At 88.4% G+C, this 16082-nt stretch overlaps 1 protein-coding gene across 1 annotated transcript in view; it reads right to left on the bottom strand.

Annotated features, from left to right (window-relative positions):
- Positions 1-16082, bottom strand: part of ATP8B2 (ATPase phospholipid transporting 8B2) — a 69526-nt gene that overhangs the window by 24501 nt on the left and 28943 nt on the right. The window contains exons 10-11 of the mRNA XM_048503467.1: positions 1860-1948; positions 947-1112 (exon numbers count right to left, since the gene is read on the bottom strand). Coding sequence (XP_048359424.1) covers positions 947-1112; positions 1860-1948 — 255 coding nt within the window. The remainder of the gene's footprint in view (positions 1-946; positions 1113-1859; positions 1949-16082) is intronic.

Here is a 16082-nt window from a genome sequence, read left to right as displayed (position 1 = left end):
GTGATTCTGAGATCGACTTCTCATACCATAAATCTATTGAAGCCCCTTTTTAAAGCTATCCAAGGAGTTTAGTGGCCATCAACACCTCCTGCGGCAGCATATTCCAAGCTAAAGCTATCAGACCGCAGCTGCTCACATGCAGGATGTGAAAGCAATGGCCTTTTGCTGCTGCTGCTGCTGCTCCCGAGCACCTGGACTGTTAAGGCATTTGCAATCTCAGATCAAGGAGGGTCAAGATTGGTAGCCATAGATCGACTTCTCCATAAGTCTGTCCAAGCCCCTTTTAAAGCTAACCAGCTTAGTGGCCATCCCCACCTCCTGTGGCAGCATATTCCAAACACCAATCACGCACTGCGTGACTTTTCGCGCCAGAGCAGGGTGAGGCCAGGGAATGCCAGCAATAATTAATCTTTCCATTATGAACTCAGGAATCCCAAGGCAGGTGCAATTCAAGCCTCTCACTTCAAAACAGTGCCTCTCAAAAACACGCAGGGAGCGAGAATTTGCCCCCCACAAGCAAAGAAGAAGAAGAAGAAGAGTTTGGATTTATATCCCCCCTTTCTCTCCTGTAGGAGACTCAAAGGGGCTGACAATCTCCTTGCCCTTCCCCCCTCACCACAAACACCCTGTGAGGTGGGTGGGGCTGAGAGAGCTCCGAGAAGCTGTGACTAGCCCAAGGTCACCCAGCTGGCGTGTGTGGGAGTGCACAGGCTAATCTGAATTCCCCAGATAAGCCTCCACAGCTCAGGCGGCAGAGCTGGGAATCAAACCCGGTTCCTCCAGATTAGATACATGAGCTCCTACGCCACTGCTGCTCCTCTCTAGGCCATCTCTAGGATACCAAGAGCCATGTGATCTGTGCCCCCTCCCCGGGTGGCACGGGGCAGATTTCTCCTCCTCCCCTCGGCCTCTGACCCTCTAGCTTCCCCACTCGGTCCGTCCCAACCTGGGTTCTTTTCCTCGGACATGACTGTGTGGCAGAGGGAGAGCAGGCGGAAGAACTCGTGGACGTGCGGGTCGCCCAGCTTGACCGCCTCCAAGAGACCCGTGTCCCAAAACGTGAAGCCGGGGTCAGCCAGGGGGTTGAAGGAGAAATCGACGGGTTCTGTTTTCTGCAGGTGGGGGGGAAAGGGAATCGGAAGTGAGAAAGAAAGGGTTATAAGTTTCGGTCCGGGTCACTTTGCCCACGCTGCACAAATAACCAGAGTACCCCCCCCCCCAACCTGTGAGCACCCGCACCAAAACTTTATCTGAACAAAAAGAAGGAAGGGGAAAGGACAACAAGGAAGGATCCCAGCCATGTGGCAACCTCATGTGGCAGGTTATGCTAAGAAAGTGACTTCCCTAGGTCACTTTCCGGAGAGAGGGCAGGATTCGAATCTAGGTCTCTCCGAACGCTTCTTGTCTTGTTTGCAAATACAGCCTCCAATATTGCTTTATGAAGGAAGAGAACTGTGCAGGGAAGAAACGGTAACCCTGAGTTTTTATTTTTGCTAAAGAAAAGCCACCCTTGAATTACTTTTACTTCACTTGGGGGGGGGGGGCGGGGGGATAAGGCTAACTTTAAGCTTTCCCAAGCAGGAGTAAAAGCAGCTCAGAGGTGGGTTTTTTCTGGTGAGAAAATGGCAGGGAAGGGAAGGGTTAAAGTTCTCTGTGCCCACTCCCATTCACACAAACTCGACCCTCGTCCTTAACAAAGCAAACCTGAAAGCTGCAAGAGGGGGGGTGAAACGACATTTCAAGTAAACACATAAGAAAAAAGCTAACTGGTTGCTGAGCACTTAGGCCAACACTTTAGTCACCAATGCTTTCCAGATTTGTAAGATCTACTAGTTAGGCCTAACCAGGGGCCGAATTACCAGGGGCAGGGCCTTTTTCAGAGTGGCTCCTGGGAAGCAGAATTCTCTCTTCCCCTGAGAACCTATATGCATTTTCCCCCTTTCGCAGACTAATCATAGACACACAAGCATCTTGGGAGAACAATTTTGTCAGTTAGTTGTGTGTGCATTGGGCGGGGGGGGGGGGGGGGGGGAGGTGGGGGTGGGGGGGGTGTGGGGTTTGGGGGGGGGGGGGGGGTGGGGCTATGGGGGGGGGGGTGGGGGGGGGGGGGGGTGGGGGGCGGGGGGGGTGGGGGGGGGGGGGGGTGGGGGGGGGGGGGGGGGGGGGGGGGGGGTGGGGGGGGGGGGGGGTGGGGGGGGGGGGGGGTGGGGGGGGGGGGGGGTGGGGGGGGGGGGGGGTGGGGGGGGGGGGGGGTGGGGGGGGGGGGGGGTGGGGGGGGGGGGGGGTGGGGGGGGGGGGGGGTGGGGGGGGGGGGGGGTGGGGGGGGGGGGGGGTGGGGGGGGGGGGGGGTGGGGGGGGGGGGGGGTGGGGGGGGGGGGGGGTGGGGGGGGGGGGGGGTGGGGGGGGGGGGGGGTGGGGGGGGGGGGGGGTGGGGGGGGGGGGGGGTGGGGGGGGGGGGGGGTGGGGGGGGGGGGGGGTGGGGGGGGGGGGGGGTGGGGGGGGGGGGGGGTGGGGGGGGGGGGGGGTGGGGGGGGGGGGGGGTGGGGGGGGGGGGGGGTGGGGGGGGGGGGGGGTGGGGGGGGGGGGGGGTGGGGGGGGGGGGGGGTGGGGGGGGGGGGGGGTGGGGGGGGGGGGGGGTGGGGGGGGGGGGGGGTGGGGGGGGGGGGGGGTGGGGGGGGGGGGGGGTGGGGGGGGGGGGGGGTGGGGGGGGGGGGGGGTGGGGGGGGGGGGGGGTGGGGGGGGGGGGGGGTGGGGGGGGGGGGGGGTGGGGGGGGGGGGGGGTGGGGGGGGGGGGGGGTGGGGGGGGGGGGGGGTGGGGGGGGGGGGGGGTGGGGGGGGGGGGGGGTGGGGGGGGGGGGGGGTGGGGGGGGGGGGGGGTGGGGGGGGGGGGGGGTGGGGGGGGGGGGGGGTGGGGGGGGGGGGGGGTGGGGGGGGGGGGGGGTGGGGGGGGGGGGGGGTGGGGGGGGGGGGGGGTGGGGGGGGGGGGGGGTGGGGGGGGGGGGGGGTGGGGGGGGGGGGGGGTGGGGGGGGGGGGGGGTGGGGGGGGGGGGGGGTGGGGGGGGGGGGGGGTGGGGGGGGGGGGGGGTGGGGGGGGGGGGGGGTGGGGGGGGGGGGGGGTGGGGGGGGGGGGGGGTGGGGGGGGGGGGGGGTGGGGGGGGGGGGGGGTGGGGGGGGGGGGGGGTGGGGGGGGGGGGGGGTGGGGGGGGGGGGGGGTGGGGGGGGGGGGGGGTGGGGGGGGGGGGGGGTGGGGGGGGGGGGGGGTGGGGGGGGGGGGGGGTGGGGGGGGGGGGGGGTGGGGGGGGGGGGGGGTGGGGGGGGGGGGGGGTGGGGGGGGGGGGGGGTGGGGGGGGGGGGGGGTGGGGGGGGGGGGGGGTGGGGGGGGGGGGGGGTGGGGGGGGGGGGGGGTGGGGGGGGGGGGGGGTGGGGGGGGGGGGGGGTGGGGGGGGGGGGGGGTGGGGGGGGGGGGGGGTGGGGGGGGGGGGGGGTGGGGGGGGGGGGGGGTGGGGGGGGGGGGGGGTGGGGGGGGGGGGGGGTGGGGGGGGGGGGGGGTGGGGGGGGGGGGGGGTGGGGGGGGGGGGGGGTGGGGGGGGGGGGGGGTGGGGGGGGGGGGGGGTGGGGGGGGGGGGGGGTGGGGGGGGGGGGGGGTGGGGGGGGGGGGGGGTGGGGGGGGGGGGGGGTGGGGGGGGGGGGGGGTGGGGGGGGGGGGGGGTGGGGGGGGGGGGGGGTGGGGGGGGGGGGGGGTGGGGGGGGGGGGGGGTGGGGGGGGGGGGGGGTGGGGGGGGGGGGGGGTGGGGGGGGGGGGGGGTGGGGGGGGGGGGGGGTGGGGGGGGGGGGGGGTGGGGGGGGGGGGGGGTGGGGGGGGGGGGGGGTGGGGGGGGGGGGGGGTGGGGGGGGGGGGGGGTGGGGGGGGGGGGGGGTGGGGGGGGGGGGGGGTGGGGGGGGGGGGGGGTGGGGGGGGGGGGGGGTGGGGGGGGGGGGGGGTGGGGGGGGGGGGGGGTGGGGGGGGGGGGGGGTGGGGGGGGGGGGGGGTGGGGGGGGGGGGGGGTGGGGGGGGGGGGGGGTGGGGGGGGGGGGGGGTGGGGGGGGGGGGGGGTGGGGGGGGGGGGGGGTGGGGGGGGGGGGGGGTGGGGGGGGGGGGGGGTGGGGGGGGGGGGGGGTGGGGGGGGGGGGGGGTGGGGGGGGGGGGGGGTGGGGGGGGGGGGGGGTGGGGGGGGGGGGGGGTGGGGGGGGGGGGGGGTGGGGGGGGGGGGGGGTGGGGGGGGGGGGGGGTGGGGGGGGGGGGGGGTGGGGGGGGGGGGGGGTGGGGGGGGGGGGGGGTGGGGGGGGGGGGGGGTGGGGGGGGGGGGGGGTGGGGGGGGGGGGGGGTGGGGGGGGGGGGGGGTGGGGGGGGGGGGGGGTGGGGGGGGGGGGGGGTGGGGGGGGGGGGGGGTGGGGGGGGGGGGGGGTGGGGGGGGGGGGGGGTGGGGGGGGGGGGGGGTGGGGGGGGGGGGGGGTGGGGGGGGGGGGGGGTGGGGGGGGGGGGGGGTGGGGGGGGGGGGGGGTGGGGGGGGGGGGGGGTGGGGGGGGGGGGGGGTGGGGGGGGGGGGGGGTGGGGGGGGGGGGGGGTGGGGGGGGGGGGGGGTGGGGGGGGGGGGGGGTGGGGGGGGGGGGGGGTGGGGGGGGGGGGGGGTGGGGGGGGGGGGGGGTGGGGGGGGGGGGGGGTGGGGGGGGGGGGGGGTGGGGGGGGGGGGGGGTGGGGGGGGGGGGGGGTGGGGGGGGGGGGGGGTGGGGGGGGGGGGGGGTGGGGGGGGGGGGGGGTGGGGGGGGGGGGGGGTGGGGGGGGGGGGGGGTGGGGGGGGGGGGGGGTGGGGGGGGGGGGGGGTGGGGGGGGGGGGGGGTGGGGGGGGGGGGGGGTGGGGGGGGGGGGGGGTGGGGGGGGGGGGGGGTGGGGGGGGGGGGGGGTGGGGGGGGGGGGGGGTGGGGGGGGGGGGGGGTGGGGGGGGGGGGGGGTGGGGGGGGGGGGGGGTGGGGGGGGGGGGGGGTGGGGGGGGGGGGGGGTGGGGGGGGGGGGGGGTGGGGGGGGGGGGGGGTGGGGGGGGGGGGGGGTGGGGGGGGGGGGGGGTGGGGGGGGGGGGGGGTGGGGGGGGGGGGGGGTGGGGGGGGGGGGGGGTGGGGGGGGGGGGGGGTGGGGGGGGGGGGGGGTGGGGGGGGGGGGGGGTGGGGGGGGGGGGGGGTGGGGGGGGGGGGGGGTGGGGGGGGGGGGGGGTGGGGGGGGGGGGGGGTGGGGGGGGGGGGGGGTGGGGGGGGGGGGGGGTGGGGGGGGGGGGGGGTGGGGGGGGGGGGGGGTGGGGGGGGGGGGGGGTGGGGGGGGGGGGGGGTGGGGGGGGGGGGGGGTGGGGGGGGGGGGGGGTGGGGGGGGGGGGGGGTGGGGGGGGGGGGGGGTGGGGGGGGGGGGGGGTGGGGGGGGGGGGGGGTGGGGGGGGGGGGGGGTGGGGGGGGGGGGGGGTGGGGGGGGGGGGGGGTGGGGGGGGGGGGGGGTGGGGGGGGGGGGGGGTGGGGGGGGGGGGGGGTGGGGGGGGGGGGGGGTGGGGGGGGGGGGGGGTGGGGGGGGGGGGGGGTGGGGGGGGGGGGGGGTGGGGGGGGGGGGGGGTGGGGGGGGGGGGGGGTGGGGGGGGGGGGGGGTGGGGGGGGGGGGGGGTGGGGGGGGGGGGGGGTGGGGGGGGGGGGGGGTGGGGGGGGGGGGGGGTGGGGGGGGGGGGGGGTGGGGGGGGGGGGGGGTGGGGGGGGGGGGGGGTGGGGGGGGGGGGGGGTGGGGGGGGGGGGGGGTGGGGGGGGGGGGGGGTGGGGGGGGGGGGGGGTGGGGGGGGGGGGGGGTGGGGGGGGGGGGGGGTGGGGGGGGGGGGGGGTGGGGGGGGGGGGGGGTGGGGGGGGGGGGGGGTGGGGGGGGGGGGGGGTGGGGGGGGGGGGGGGTGGGGGGGGGGGGGGGTGGGGGGGGGGGGGGGTGGGGGGGGGGGGGGGTGGGGGGGGGGGGGGGTGGGGGGGGGGGGGGGTGGGGGGGGGGGGGGGTGGGGGGGGGGGGGGGTGGGGGGGGGGGGGGGTGGGGGGGGGGGGGGGTGGGGGGGGGGGGGGGTGGGGGGGGGGGGGGGTGGGGGGGGGGGGGGGTGGGGGGGGGGGGGGGTGGGGGGGGGGGGGGGTGGGGGGGGGGGGGGGTGGGGGGGGGGGGGGGTGGGGGGGGGGGGGGGTGGGGGGGGGGGGGGGTGGGGGGGGGGGGGGGTGGGGGGGGGGGGGGGTGGGGGGGGGGGGGGGTGGGGGGGGGGGGGGGTGGGGGGGGGGGGGGGTGGGGGGGGGGGGGGGTGGGGGGGGGGGGGGGTGGGGGGGGGGGGGGGTGGGGGGGGGGGGGGGTGGGGGGGGGGGGGGGTGGGGGGGGGGGGGGGTGGGGGGGGGGGGGGGTGGGGGGGGGGGGGGGTGGGGGGGGGGGGGGGTGGGGGGGGGGGGGGGTGGGGGGGGGGGGGGGTGGGGGGGGGGGGGGGTGGGGGGGGGGGGGGGTGGGGGGGGGGGGGGGTGGGGGGGGGGGGGGGTGGGGGGGGGGGGGGGTGGGGGGGGGGGGGGGTGGGGGGGGGGGGGGGTGGGGGGGGGGGGGGGTGGGGGGGGGGGGGGGTGGGGGGGGGGGGGGGTGGGGGGGGGGGGGGGTGGGGGGGGGGGGGGGTGGGGGGGGGGGGGGGTGGGGGGGGGGGGGGGTGGGGGGGGGGGGGGGTGGGGGGGGGGGGGGGTGGGGGGGGGGGGGGGTGGGGGGGGGGGGGGGTGGGGGGGGGGGGGGGTGGGGGGGGGGGGGGGTGGGGGGGGGGGGGGGTGGGGGGGGGGGGGGGTGGGGGGGGGGGGGGGTGGGGGGGGGGGGGGGTGGGGGGGGGGGGGGGTGGGGGGGGGGGGGGGTGGGGGGGGGGGGGGGTGGGGGGGGGGGGGGGTGGGGGGGGGGGGGGGTGGGGGGGGGGGGGGGTGGGGGGGGGGGGGGGTGGGGGGGGGGGGGGGTGGGGGGGGGGGGGGGTGGGGGGGGGGGGGGGTGGGGGGGGGGGGGGGTGGGGGGGGGGGGGGGTGGGGGGGGGGGGGGGTGGGGGGGGGGGGGGGTGGGGGGGGGGGGGGGTGGGGGGGGGGGGGGGTGGGGGGGGGGGGGGGTGGGGGGGGGGGGGGGTGGGGGGGGGGGGGGGTGGGGGGGGGGGGGGGTGGGGGGGGGGGGGGGTGGGGGGGGGGGGGGGTGGGGGGGGGGGGGGGTGGGGGGGGGGGGGGGTGGGGGGGGGGGGGGGTGGGGGGGGGGGGGGGTGGGGGGGGGGGGGGGTGGGGGGGGGGGGGGGTGGGGGGGGGGGGGGGTGGGGGGGGGGGGGGGTGGGGGGGGGGGGGGGTGGGGGGGGGGGGGGGTGGGGGGGGGGGGGGGTGGGGGGGGGGGGGGGTGGGGGGGGGGGGGGGTGGGGGGGGGGGGGGGTGGGGGGGGGGGGGGGTGGGGGGGGGGGGGGGTGGGGGGGGGGGGGGGTGGGGGGGGGGGGGGGTGGGGGGGGGGGGGGGTGGGGGGGGGGGGGGGTGGGGGGGGGGGGGGGTGGGGGGGGGGGGGGGTGGGGGGGGGGGGGGGTGGGGGGGGGGGGGGGTGGGGGGGGGGGGGGGTGGGGGGGGGGGGGGGTGGGGGGGGGGGGGGGTGGGGGGGGGGGGGGGTGGGGGGGGGGGGGGGTGGGGGGGGGGGGGGGTGGGGGGGGGGGGGGGTGGGGGGGGGGGGGGGTGGGGGGGGGGGGGGGTGGGGGGGGGGGGGGGTGGGGGGGGGGGGGGGTGGGGGGGGGGGGGGGTGGGGGGGGGGGGGGGTGGGGGGGGGGGGGGGTGGGGGGGGGGGGGGGTGGGGGGGGGGGGGGGTGGGGGGGGGGGGGGGTGGGGGGGGGGGGGGGTGGGGGGGGGGGGGGGTGGGGGGGGGGGGGGGTGGGGGGGGGGGGGGGTGGGGGGGGGGGGGGGTGGGGGGGGGGGGGGGTGGGGGGGGGGGGGGGTGGGGGGGGGGGGGGGTGGGGGGGGGGGGGGGTGGGGGGGGGGGGGGGTGGGGGGGGGGGGGGGTGGGGGGGGGGGGGGGTGGGGGGGGGGGGGGGTGGGGGGGGGGGGGGGTGGGGGGGGGGGGGGGTGGGGGGGGGGGGGGGTGGGGGGGGGGGGGGGTGGGGGGGGGGGGGGGTGGGGGGGGGGGGGGGTGGGGGGGGGGGGGGGTGGGGGGGGGGGGGGGTGGGGGGGGGGGGGGGTGGGGGGGGGGGGGGGTGGGGGGGGGGGGGGGTGGGGGGGGGGGGGGGTGGGGGGGGGGGGGGGTGGGGGGGGGGGGGGGTGGGGGGGGGGGGGGGTGGGGGGGGGGGGGGGTGGGGGGGGGGGGGGGTGGGGGGGGGGGGGGGTGGGGGGGGGGGGGGGTGGGGGGGGGGGGGGGTGGGGGGGGGGGGGGGTGGGGGGGGGGGGGGGTGGGGGGGGGGGGGGGTGGGGGGGGGGGGGGGTGGGGGGGGGGGGGGGTGGGGGGGGGGGGGGGTGGGGGGGGGGGGGGGTGGGGGGGGGGGGGGGTGGGGGGGGGGGGGGGTGGGGGGGGGGGGGGGTGGGGGGGGGGGGGGGTGGGGGGGGGGGGGGGTGGGGGGGGGGGGGGGTGGGGGGGGGGGGGGGTGGGGGGGGGGGGGGGTGGGGGGGGGGGGGGGTGGGGGGGGGGGGGGGTGGGGGGGGGGGGGGGTGGGGGGGGGGGGGGGTGGGGGGGGGGGGGGGTGGGGGGGGGGGGGGGTGGGGGGGGGGGGGGGTGGGGGGGGGGGGGGGTGGGGGGGGGGGGGGGTGGGGGGGGGGGGGGGTGGGGGGGGGGGGGGGTGGGGGGGGGGGGGGGTGGGGGGGGGGGGGGGTGGGGGGGGGGGGGGGTGGGGGGGGGGGGGGGTGGGGGGGGGGGGGGGTGGGGGGGGGGGGGGGTGGGGGGGGGGGGGGGTGGGGGGGGGGGGGGGTGGGGGGGGGGGGGGGTGGGGGGGGGGGGGGGTGGGGGGGGGGGGGGGTGGGGGGGGGGGGGGGTGGGGGGGGGGGGGGGTGGGGGGGGGGGGGGGTGGGGGGGGGGGGGGGTGGGGGGGGGGGGGGGTGGGGGGGGGGGGGGGTGGGGGGGGGGGGGGGTGGGGGGGGGGGGGGGTGGGGGGGGGGGGGGGTGGGGGGGGGGGGGGGTGGGGGGGGGGGGGGGTGGGGGGGGGGGGGGGTGGGGGGGGGGGGGGGTGGGGGGGGGGGGGGGTGGGGGGGGGGGGGGGTGGGGGGGGGGGGGGGTGGGGGGGGGGGGGGGTGGGGGGGGGGGGGGGTGGGGGGGGGGGGGGGTGGGGGGGGGGGGGGGTGGGGGGGGGGGGGGGTGGGGGGGGGGGGGGGTGGGGGGGGGGGGGGGTGGGGGGGGGGGGGGGTGGGGGGGGGGGGGGGTGGGGGGGGGGGGGGGTGGGGGGGGGGGGGGGTGGGGGGGGGGGGGGGTGGGGGGGGGGGGGGGTGGGGGGGGGGGGGGGTGGGGGGGGGGGGGGGTGGGGGGGGGGGGGGGTGGGGGGGGGGGGGGGTGGGGGGGGGGGGGGGTGGGGGGGGGGGGGGGTGGGGGGGGGGGGGGGTGGGGGGGGGGGGGGGTGGGGGGGGGGGGGGGTGGGGGGGGGGGGGGGTGGGGGGGGGGGGGGGTGGGGGGGGGGGGGGGTGGGGGGGGGGGGGGGTGGGGGGGGGGGGGGGTGGGGGGGGGGGGGGGTGGGGGGGGGGGGGGGTGGGGGGGGGGGGGGGTGGGGGGGGGGGGGGGTGGGGGGGGGGGGGGGTGGGGGGGGGGGGGGGTGGGGGGGGGGGGGGGTGGGGGGGGGGGGGGGTGGGGGGGGGGGGGGGTGGGGGGGGGGGGGGGTGGGGGGGGGGGGGGGTGGGGGGGGGGGGGGGTGGGGGGGGGGGGGGGTGGGGGGGGGGGGGGGTGGGGGGGGGGGGGGGTGGGGGGGGGGGGGGGTGGGGGGGGGGGGGGGTGGGGGGGGGGGGGGGTGGGGGGGGGGGGGGGTGGGGGGGGGGGGGGGTGGGGGGGGGGGGGGGTGGGGGGGGGGGGGGGTGGGGGGGGGGGGGGGTGGGGGGGGGGGGGGGTGGGGGGGGGGGGGGGTGGGGGGGGGGGGGGGTGGGGGGGGGGGGGGGTGGGGGGGGGGGGGGGTGGGGGGGGGGGGGGGTGGGGGGGGGGGGGGGTGGGGGGGGGGGGGGGTGGGGGGGGGGGGGGGTGGGGGGGGGGGGGGGTGGGGGGGGGGGGGGGTGGGGGGGGGGGGGGGTGGGGGGGGGGGGGGGTGGGGGGGGGGGGGGGTGGGGGGGGGGGGGGGTGGGGGGGGGGGGGGGTGGGGGGGGGGGGGGGTGGGGGGGGGGGGGGGTGGGGGGGGGGGGGGGTGGGGGGGGGGGGGGGTGGGGGGGGGGGGGGGTGGGGGGGGGGGGGGGTGGGGGGGGGGGGGGGTGGGGGGGGGGGGGGGTGGGGGGGGGGGGGGGTGGGGGGGGGGGGGGGTGGGGGGGGGGGGGGGTGGGGGGGGGGGGGGGTGGGGGGGGGGGGGGGTGGGGGGGGGGGGGGGTGGGGGGGGGGGGGGGTGGGGGGGGGGGGGGGTGGGGGGGGGGGGGGGTGGGGGGGGGGGGGGGTGGGGGGGGGGGGGGGTGGGGGGGGGGGGGGGTGGGGGGGGGGGGGGGTGGGGGGGGGGGGGGGTGGGGGGGGGGGGGGGTGGGGGGGGGGGGGGGTGGGGGGGGGGGGGGGTGGGGGGGGGGGGGGGTGGGGGGGGGGGGGGGTGGGGGGGGGGGGGGGTGGGGGGGGGGGGGGGTGGGGGGGGGGGGGGGTGGGGGGGGGGGGGGGTGGGGGGGGGGGGGGGTGGGGGGGGGGGGGGGTGGGGGGGGGGGGGGGTGGGGGGGGGGGGGGGTGGGGGGGGGGGGGGGTGGGGGGGGGGGGGGGTGGGGGGGGGGGGGGGTGGGGGGGGGGGGGGGTGGGGGGGGGGGGGGGTGGGGGGGGGGGGGGGTGGGGGGGGGGGGGGGTGGGGGGGGGGGGGGGTGGGGGGGGGGGGGGGTGGGGGGGGGGGGGGGTGGGGGGGGGGGGGGGTGGGGGGGGGGGGGGGTGGGGGGGGGGGGGGGTGGGGGGGGGGGGGGGTGGGGGGGGGGGGGGGTGGGGGGGGGGGGGGGTGGGGGGGGGGGGGGGTGGGGGGGGGGGGGGGTGGGGGGGGGGGGGGGTGGGGGGGGGGGGGGGTGGGGGGGGGGGGGGGTGGGGGGGGGGGGGGGTGGGGGGGGGGGGGGGTGGGGGGGGGGGGGGGTGGGGGGGGGGGGGGGTGGGGGGGGGGGGGGGTGGGGGGGGGGGGGGGTGGGGGGGGGGGGGGGTGGGGGGGGGGGGGGGTGGGGGGGGGGGGGGGTGGGGGGGGGGGGGGGTGGGGGGGGGGGGGGGTGGGGGGGGGGGGGGGTGGGGGGGGGGGGGGGTGGGGGGGGGGGGGGGTGGGGGGGGGGGGGGGTGGGGGGGGGGGGGGGTGGGGGGGGGGGGGGGTGGGGGGGGGGGGGGGTGGGGGGGGGGGGGGGTGGGGGGGGGGGGGGGTGGGGGGGGGGGGGGGTGGGGGGGGGGGGGGGTGGGGGGGGGGGGGGGTGGGGGGGGGGGGGGGTGGGGGGGGGGGGGGGTGGGGGGGGGGGGGGGTGGGGGGGGGGGGGGGTGGGGGGGGGGGGGGGTGGGGGGGGGGGGGGGTGGGGGGGGGGGGGGGTGGGGGGGGGGGGGGGTGGGGGGGGGGGGGGGTGGGGGGGGGGGGGGGTGGGGGGGGGGGGGGGTGGGGGGGGGGGGGGGTGGGGGGGGGGGGGGGTGGGGGGGGGGGGGGGTGGGGGGGGGGGGGGGTGGGGGGGGGGGGGGGTGGGGGGGGGGGGGGGTGGGGGGGGGGGGGGGTGGGGGGGGGGGGGGGTGGGGGGGGGGGGGGGTGGGGGGGGGGGGGGGTGGGGGGGGGGGGGGGTGGGGGGGGGGGGGGGTGGGGGGGGGGGGGGGTGGGGGGGGGGGGGGGTGGGGGGGGGGGGGGGTGGGGGGGGGGGGGGGTGGGGGGGGGGGGGGGTGGGGGGGGGGGGGGGTGGGGGGGGGGGGGGGTGGGGGGGGGGGGGGGTGGGGGGGGGGGGGGGTGGGGGGGGGGGGGGGTGGGGGGGGGGGGGGGTGGGGGGGGGGGGGGGTGGGGGGGGGGGGGGGTGGGGGGGGGGGGGGGTGGGGGGGGGGGGGGGTGGGGGGGGGGGGGGGTGGGGGGGGGGGGGGGTGGGGGGGGGGGGGGGTGGGGGGGGGGGGGGGTGGGGGGGGGGGGGGGTGGGGGGGGGGGGGGGTGGGGGGGGGGGGGGGTGGGGGGGGGGGGGGGTGGGGGGGGGGGGGGGTGGGGGGGGGGGGGGGTGGGGGGGGGGGGGGGTGGGGGGGGGGGGGGGTGGGGGGGGGGGGGGGTGGGGGGGGGGGGGGGTGGGGGGGGGGGGGGGTGGGGGGGGGGGGGGGTGGGGGGGGGGGGGGGTGGGGGGGGGGGGGGGTGGGGGGGGGGGGGGGTGGGGGGGGGGGGGGGTGGGGGGGGGGGGGGGTGGGGGGGGGGGGGGGTGGGGGGGGGGGGGGGTGGGGGGGGGGGGGGGTGGGGGGGGGGGGGGGTGGGGGGGGGGGGGGGTGGGGGGGGGGGGGGGTGGGGGGGGGGGGGGGTGGGGGGGGGGGGGGGTGGGGGGGGGGGGGGGTGGGGGGGGGGGGGGGTGGGGGGGGGGGGGGGTGGGGGGGGGGGGGGGTGGGGGGGGGGGGGGGTGGGGGGGGGGGGGGGTGGGGGGGGGGGGGGGTGGGGGGGGGGGGGGGTGGGGGGGGGGGGGGGTGGGGGGGGGGGGGGGTGGGGGGGGGGGGGGGTGGGGGGGGGGGGGGGTGGGGGGGGGGGGGGGTGGGGGGGGGGGGGGGTGGGGGGGGGGGGGGGTGGGGGGGGGGGGGGGTGGGGGGGGGGGGGGGTGGGGGGGGGGGGGGGTGGGGGGGGGGGGGGGTGGGGGGGGGGGGGGGTGGGGGGGGGGGGGGGTGGGGGGGGGGGGGGGTGGGGGGGGGGGGGGGTGGGGGGGGGGGGGGGTGGGGGGGGGGGGGGGTGGGGGGGGGGGGGGGTGGGGGGGGGGGGGGGTGGGGGGGGGGGGGGGTGGGGGGGGGGGGGGGTGGGGGGGGGGGGGGGTGGGGGGGGGGGGGGGTGGGGGGGGGGGGGGGTGGGGGGGGGGGGGGGTGGGGGGGGGGGGGGGTGGGGGGGGGGGGGGGTGGGGGGGGGGGGGGGTGGGGGGGGGGGGGGGTGGGGGGGGGGGGGGGTGGGGGGGGGGGGGGGTGGGGGGGGGGGGGGGTGGGGGGGGGGGGGGGTGGGGGGGGGGGGGGGTGGGGGGGGGGGGGGGTGGGGGGGGGGGGGGGTGGGGGGGGGGGGGGGTGGGGGGGGGGGGGGGTGGGGGGGGGGGGGGGTGGGGGGGGGGGGGGGTGGGGGGGGGGGGGGGTGGGGGGGGGGGGGGGTGGGGGGGGGGGGGGGTGGGGGGGGGGGGGGGTGGGGGGGGGGGGGGGTGGGGGGGGGGGGGGGTGGGGGGGGGGGGGGGTGGGGGGGGGGGGGGGTGGGGGGGGGGGGGGGTGGGGGGGGGGGGGGGTGGGGGGGGGGGGGGGTGGGGGGGGGGGGGGGTGGGGGGGGGGGGGGGTGGGGGGGGGGGGGGGTGGGGGGGGGGGGGGGTGGGGGGGGGGGGGGGTGGGGGGGGGGGGGGGTGGGGGGGGGGGGGGGTGGGGGGGGGGGGGGGTGGGGGGGGGGGGGGGTGGGGGGGGGGGGGGGTGGGGGGGGGGGGGGGTGGGGGGGGGGGGGGGTGGGGGGGGGGGGGGGTGGGGGGGGGGGGGGGTGGGGGGGGGGGGGGGTGGGGGGGGGGGGGGGTGGGGGGGGGGGGGGGTGGGGGGGGGGGGGGGTGGGGGGGGGGGGGGGTGGGGGGGGGGGGGGGTGGGGGGGGGGGGGGGTGGGGGGGGGGGGGGGTGGGGGGGGGGGGGGGTGGGGGGGGGGGGGGGTGGGGGGGGGGGGGGGTGGGGGGGGGGGGGGGTGGGGGGGGGGGGGGGTGGGGGGGGGGGGGGGTGGGGGGGGGGGGGGGTGGGGGGGGGGGGGGGTGGGGGGGGGGGGGGGTGGGGGGGGGGGGGGGTGGGGGGGGGGGGGGGTGGGGGGGGGGGGGGGTGGGGGGGGGGGGGGGTGGGGGGGGGGGGGGGTGGGGGGGGGGGGGGGTGGGGGGGGGGGGGGGTGGGGGGGGGGGGGGGTGGGGGGGGGGGGGGGTGGGGGGGGGGGGGGGTGGGGGGGGGGGGGGGTGGGGGGGGGGGGGGGTGGGGGGGGGGGGGGGTGGGGGGGGGGGGGGGTGGGGGGGGGGGGGGGTGGGGGGGGGGGGGGGTGGGGGGGGGGGGGGGTGGGGGGGGGGGGGGGTGGGGGGGGGGGGGGGTGGGGGGGGGGGGGGGTGGGGGGGGGGGGGGGTGGGGGGGGGGGGGGGTGGGGGGGGGGGGGGGTGGGGGGGGGGGGGGGTGGGGGGGGGGGGGGGTGGGGGGGGGGGGGGGTGGGGGGGGGGGGGGGTGGGGGGGGGGGGGGGTGGGGGGGGGGGGGGGTGGGGGGGGGGGGGGGTGGGGGGGGGGGGGGGTGGGGGGGGGGGGGGGTGGGGGGGGGGGGGGGTGGGGGGGGGGGGGGGTGGGGGGGGGGGGGGGTGGGGGGGGGGGGGGGTGGGGGGGGGGGGGGGTGGGGGGGGGGGGGGGTGGGGGGGGGGGGGGGTGGGGGGGGGGGGGGGTGGGGGGGGGGGGGGGTGGGGGGGGGGGGGGGTGGGGGGGGGGGGGGGTGGGGGGGGGGGGGGGTGGGGGGGGGGGGGGGTGGGGGGGGGGGGGGGTGGGGGGGGGGGGGGGTGGGGGGGGGGGGGGGTGGGGGGGGGGGGGGGTGGGGGGGGGGGGGGGTGGGGGGGGGGGGGGGTGGGGGGGGGGGGGGGTGGGGGGGGGGGGGGGTGGGGGGGGGGGGGGGTGGGGGGGGGGGGGGGTGGGGGGGGGGGGGGGTGGGGGGGGGGGGGGGTGGGGGGGGGGGGGGGTGGGGGGGGGGGGGGGTGGGGGGGGGGGGGGGTGGGGGGGGGGGGGGGTGGGGGGGGGGGGGGGTGGGGGGGGGGGGGGGTGGGGGGGGGGGGGGGTGGGGGGGGGGGGGGGTGGGGGGGGGGGGGGGTGGGGGGGGGGGGGGGTGGGGGGGGGGGGGGGTGGGGGGGGGGGGGGGTGGGGGGGGGGGGGGGTGGGGGGGGGGGGGGGTGGGGGGGGGGGGGGGTGGGGGGGGGGGGGGGTGGGGGGGGGGGGGGGTGGGGGGGGGGGGGGGTGGGGGGGGGGGGGGGTGGGGGGGGGGGGGGGTGGGGGGGGGGGGGGGTGGGGGGGGGGGGGGGTGGGGGGGGGGGGGGGTGGGGGGGGGGGGGGGTGGGGGGGGGGGGGGGTGGGGGGGGGGGGGGGTGGGGGGGGGGGGGGGTGGGGGGGGGGGGGGGTGGGGGGGGGGGGGGGTGGGGGGGGGGGGGGGTGGGGGGGGGGGGGGGTGGGGGGGGGGGGGGGTGGGGGGGGGGGGGGGTGGGGGGGGGGGGGGGTGGGGGGGGGGGGGGGTGGGGGGGGGGGGGGGTGGGGGGGGGGGGGGGTGGGGGGGGGGGGGGGTGGGGGGGGGGGGGGGTGGGGGGGGGGGGGGGTGGGGGGGGGGGGGGGTGGGGGGGGGGGGGGGTGGGGGGGGGGGGGGGTGGGGGGGGGGGGGGGTGGGGGGGGGGGGGGGTGGGGGGGGGGGGGGGTGGGGGGGGGGGGGGGTGGGGGGGGGGGGGGGTGGGGGGGGGGGGGGGTGGGGGGGGGGGGGGGTGGGGGGGGGGGGGGGTGGGGGGGGGGGGGGGTGGGGGGGGGGGGGGGTGGGGGGGGGGGGGGGTGGGGGGGGGGGGGGGTGGGGGGGGGGGGGGGTGGGGGGGGGGGGGGGTGGGGGGGGGGGGGGGTGGGGGGGGGGGGGGGTGGGGGGGGGGGGGGGTGGGGGGGGGGGGGGGTGGGGGGGGGGGGGGGTGGGGGGGGGGGGGGGTGGGGGGGGGGGGGGGTGGGGGGGGGGGGGGGTGGGGGGGGGGGGGGGTGGGGGGGGGGGGGGGTGGGG

This window comes from Sphaerodactylus townsendi, linkage group LG01, assembly GCF_021028975.2.
Source record: "Sphaerodactylus townsendi isolate TG3544 linkage group LG01, MPM_Stown_v2.3, whole genome shotgun sequence".
In the NCBI taxonomy this organism is placed as follows: domain Eukaryota; kingdom Metazoa; phylum Chordata; class Lepidosauria; order Squamata; family Sphaerodactylidae; genus Sphaerodactylus; species Sphaerodactylus townsendi.
Note: the sequence above shows the minus strand (reverse complement) of the source record. Positions and strands in the feature narration are given on the sequence as shown.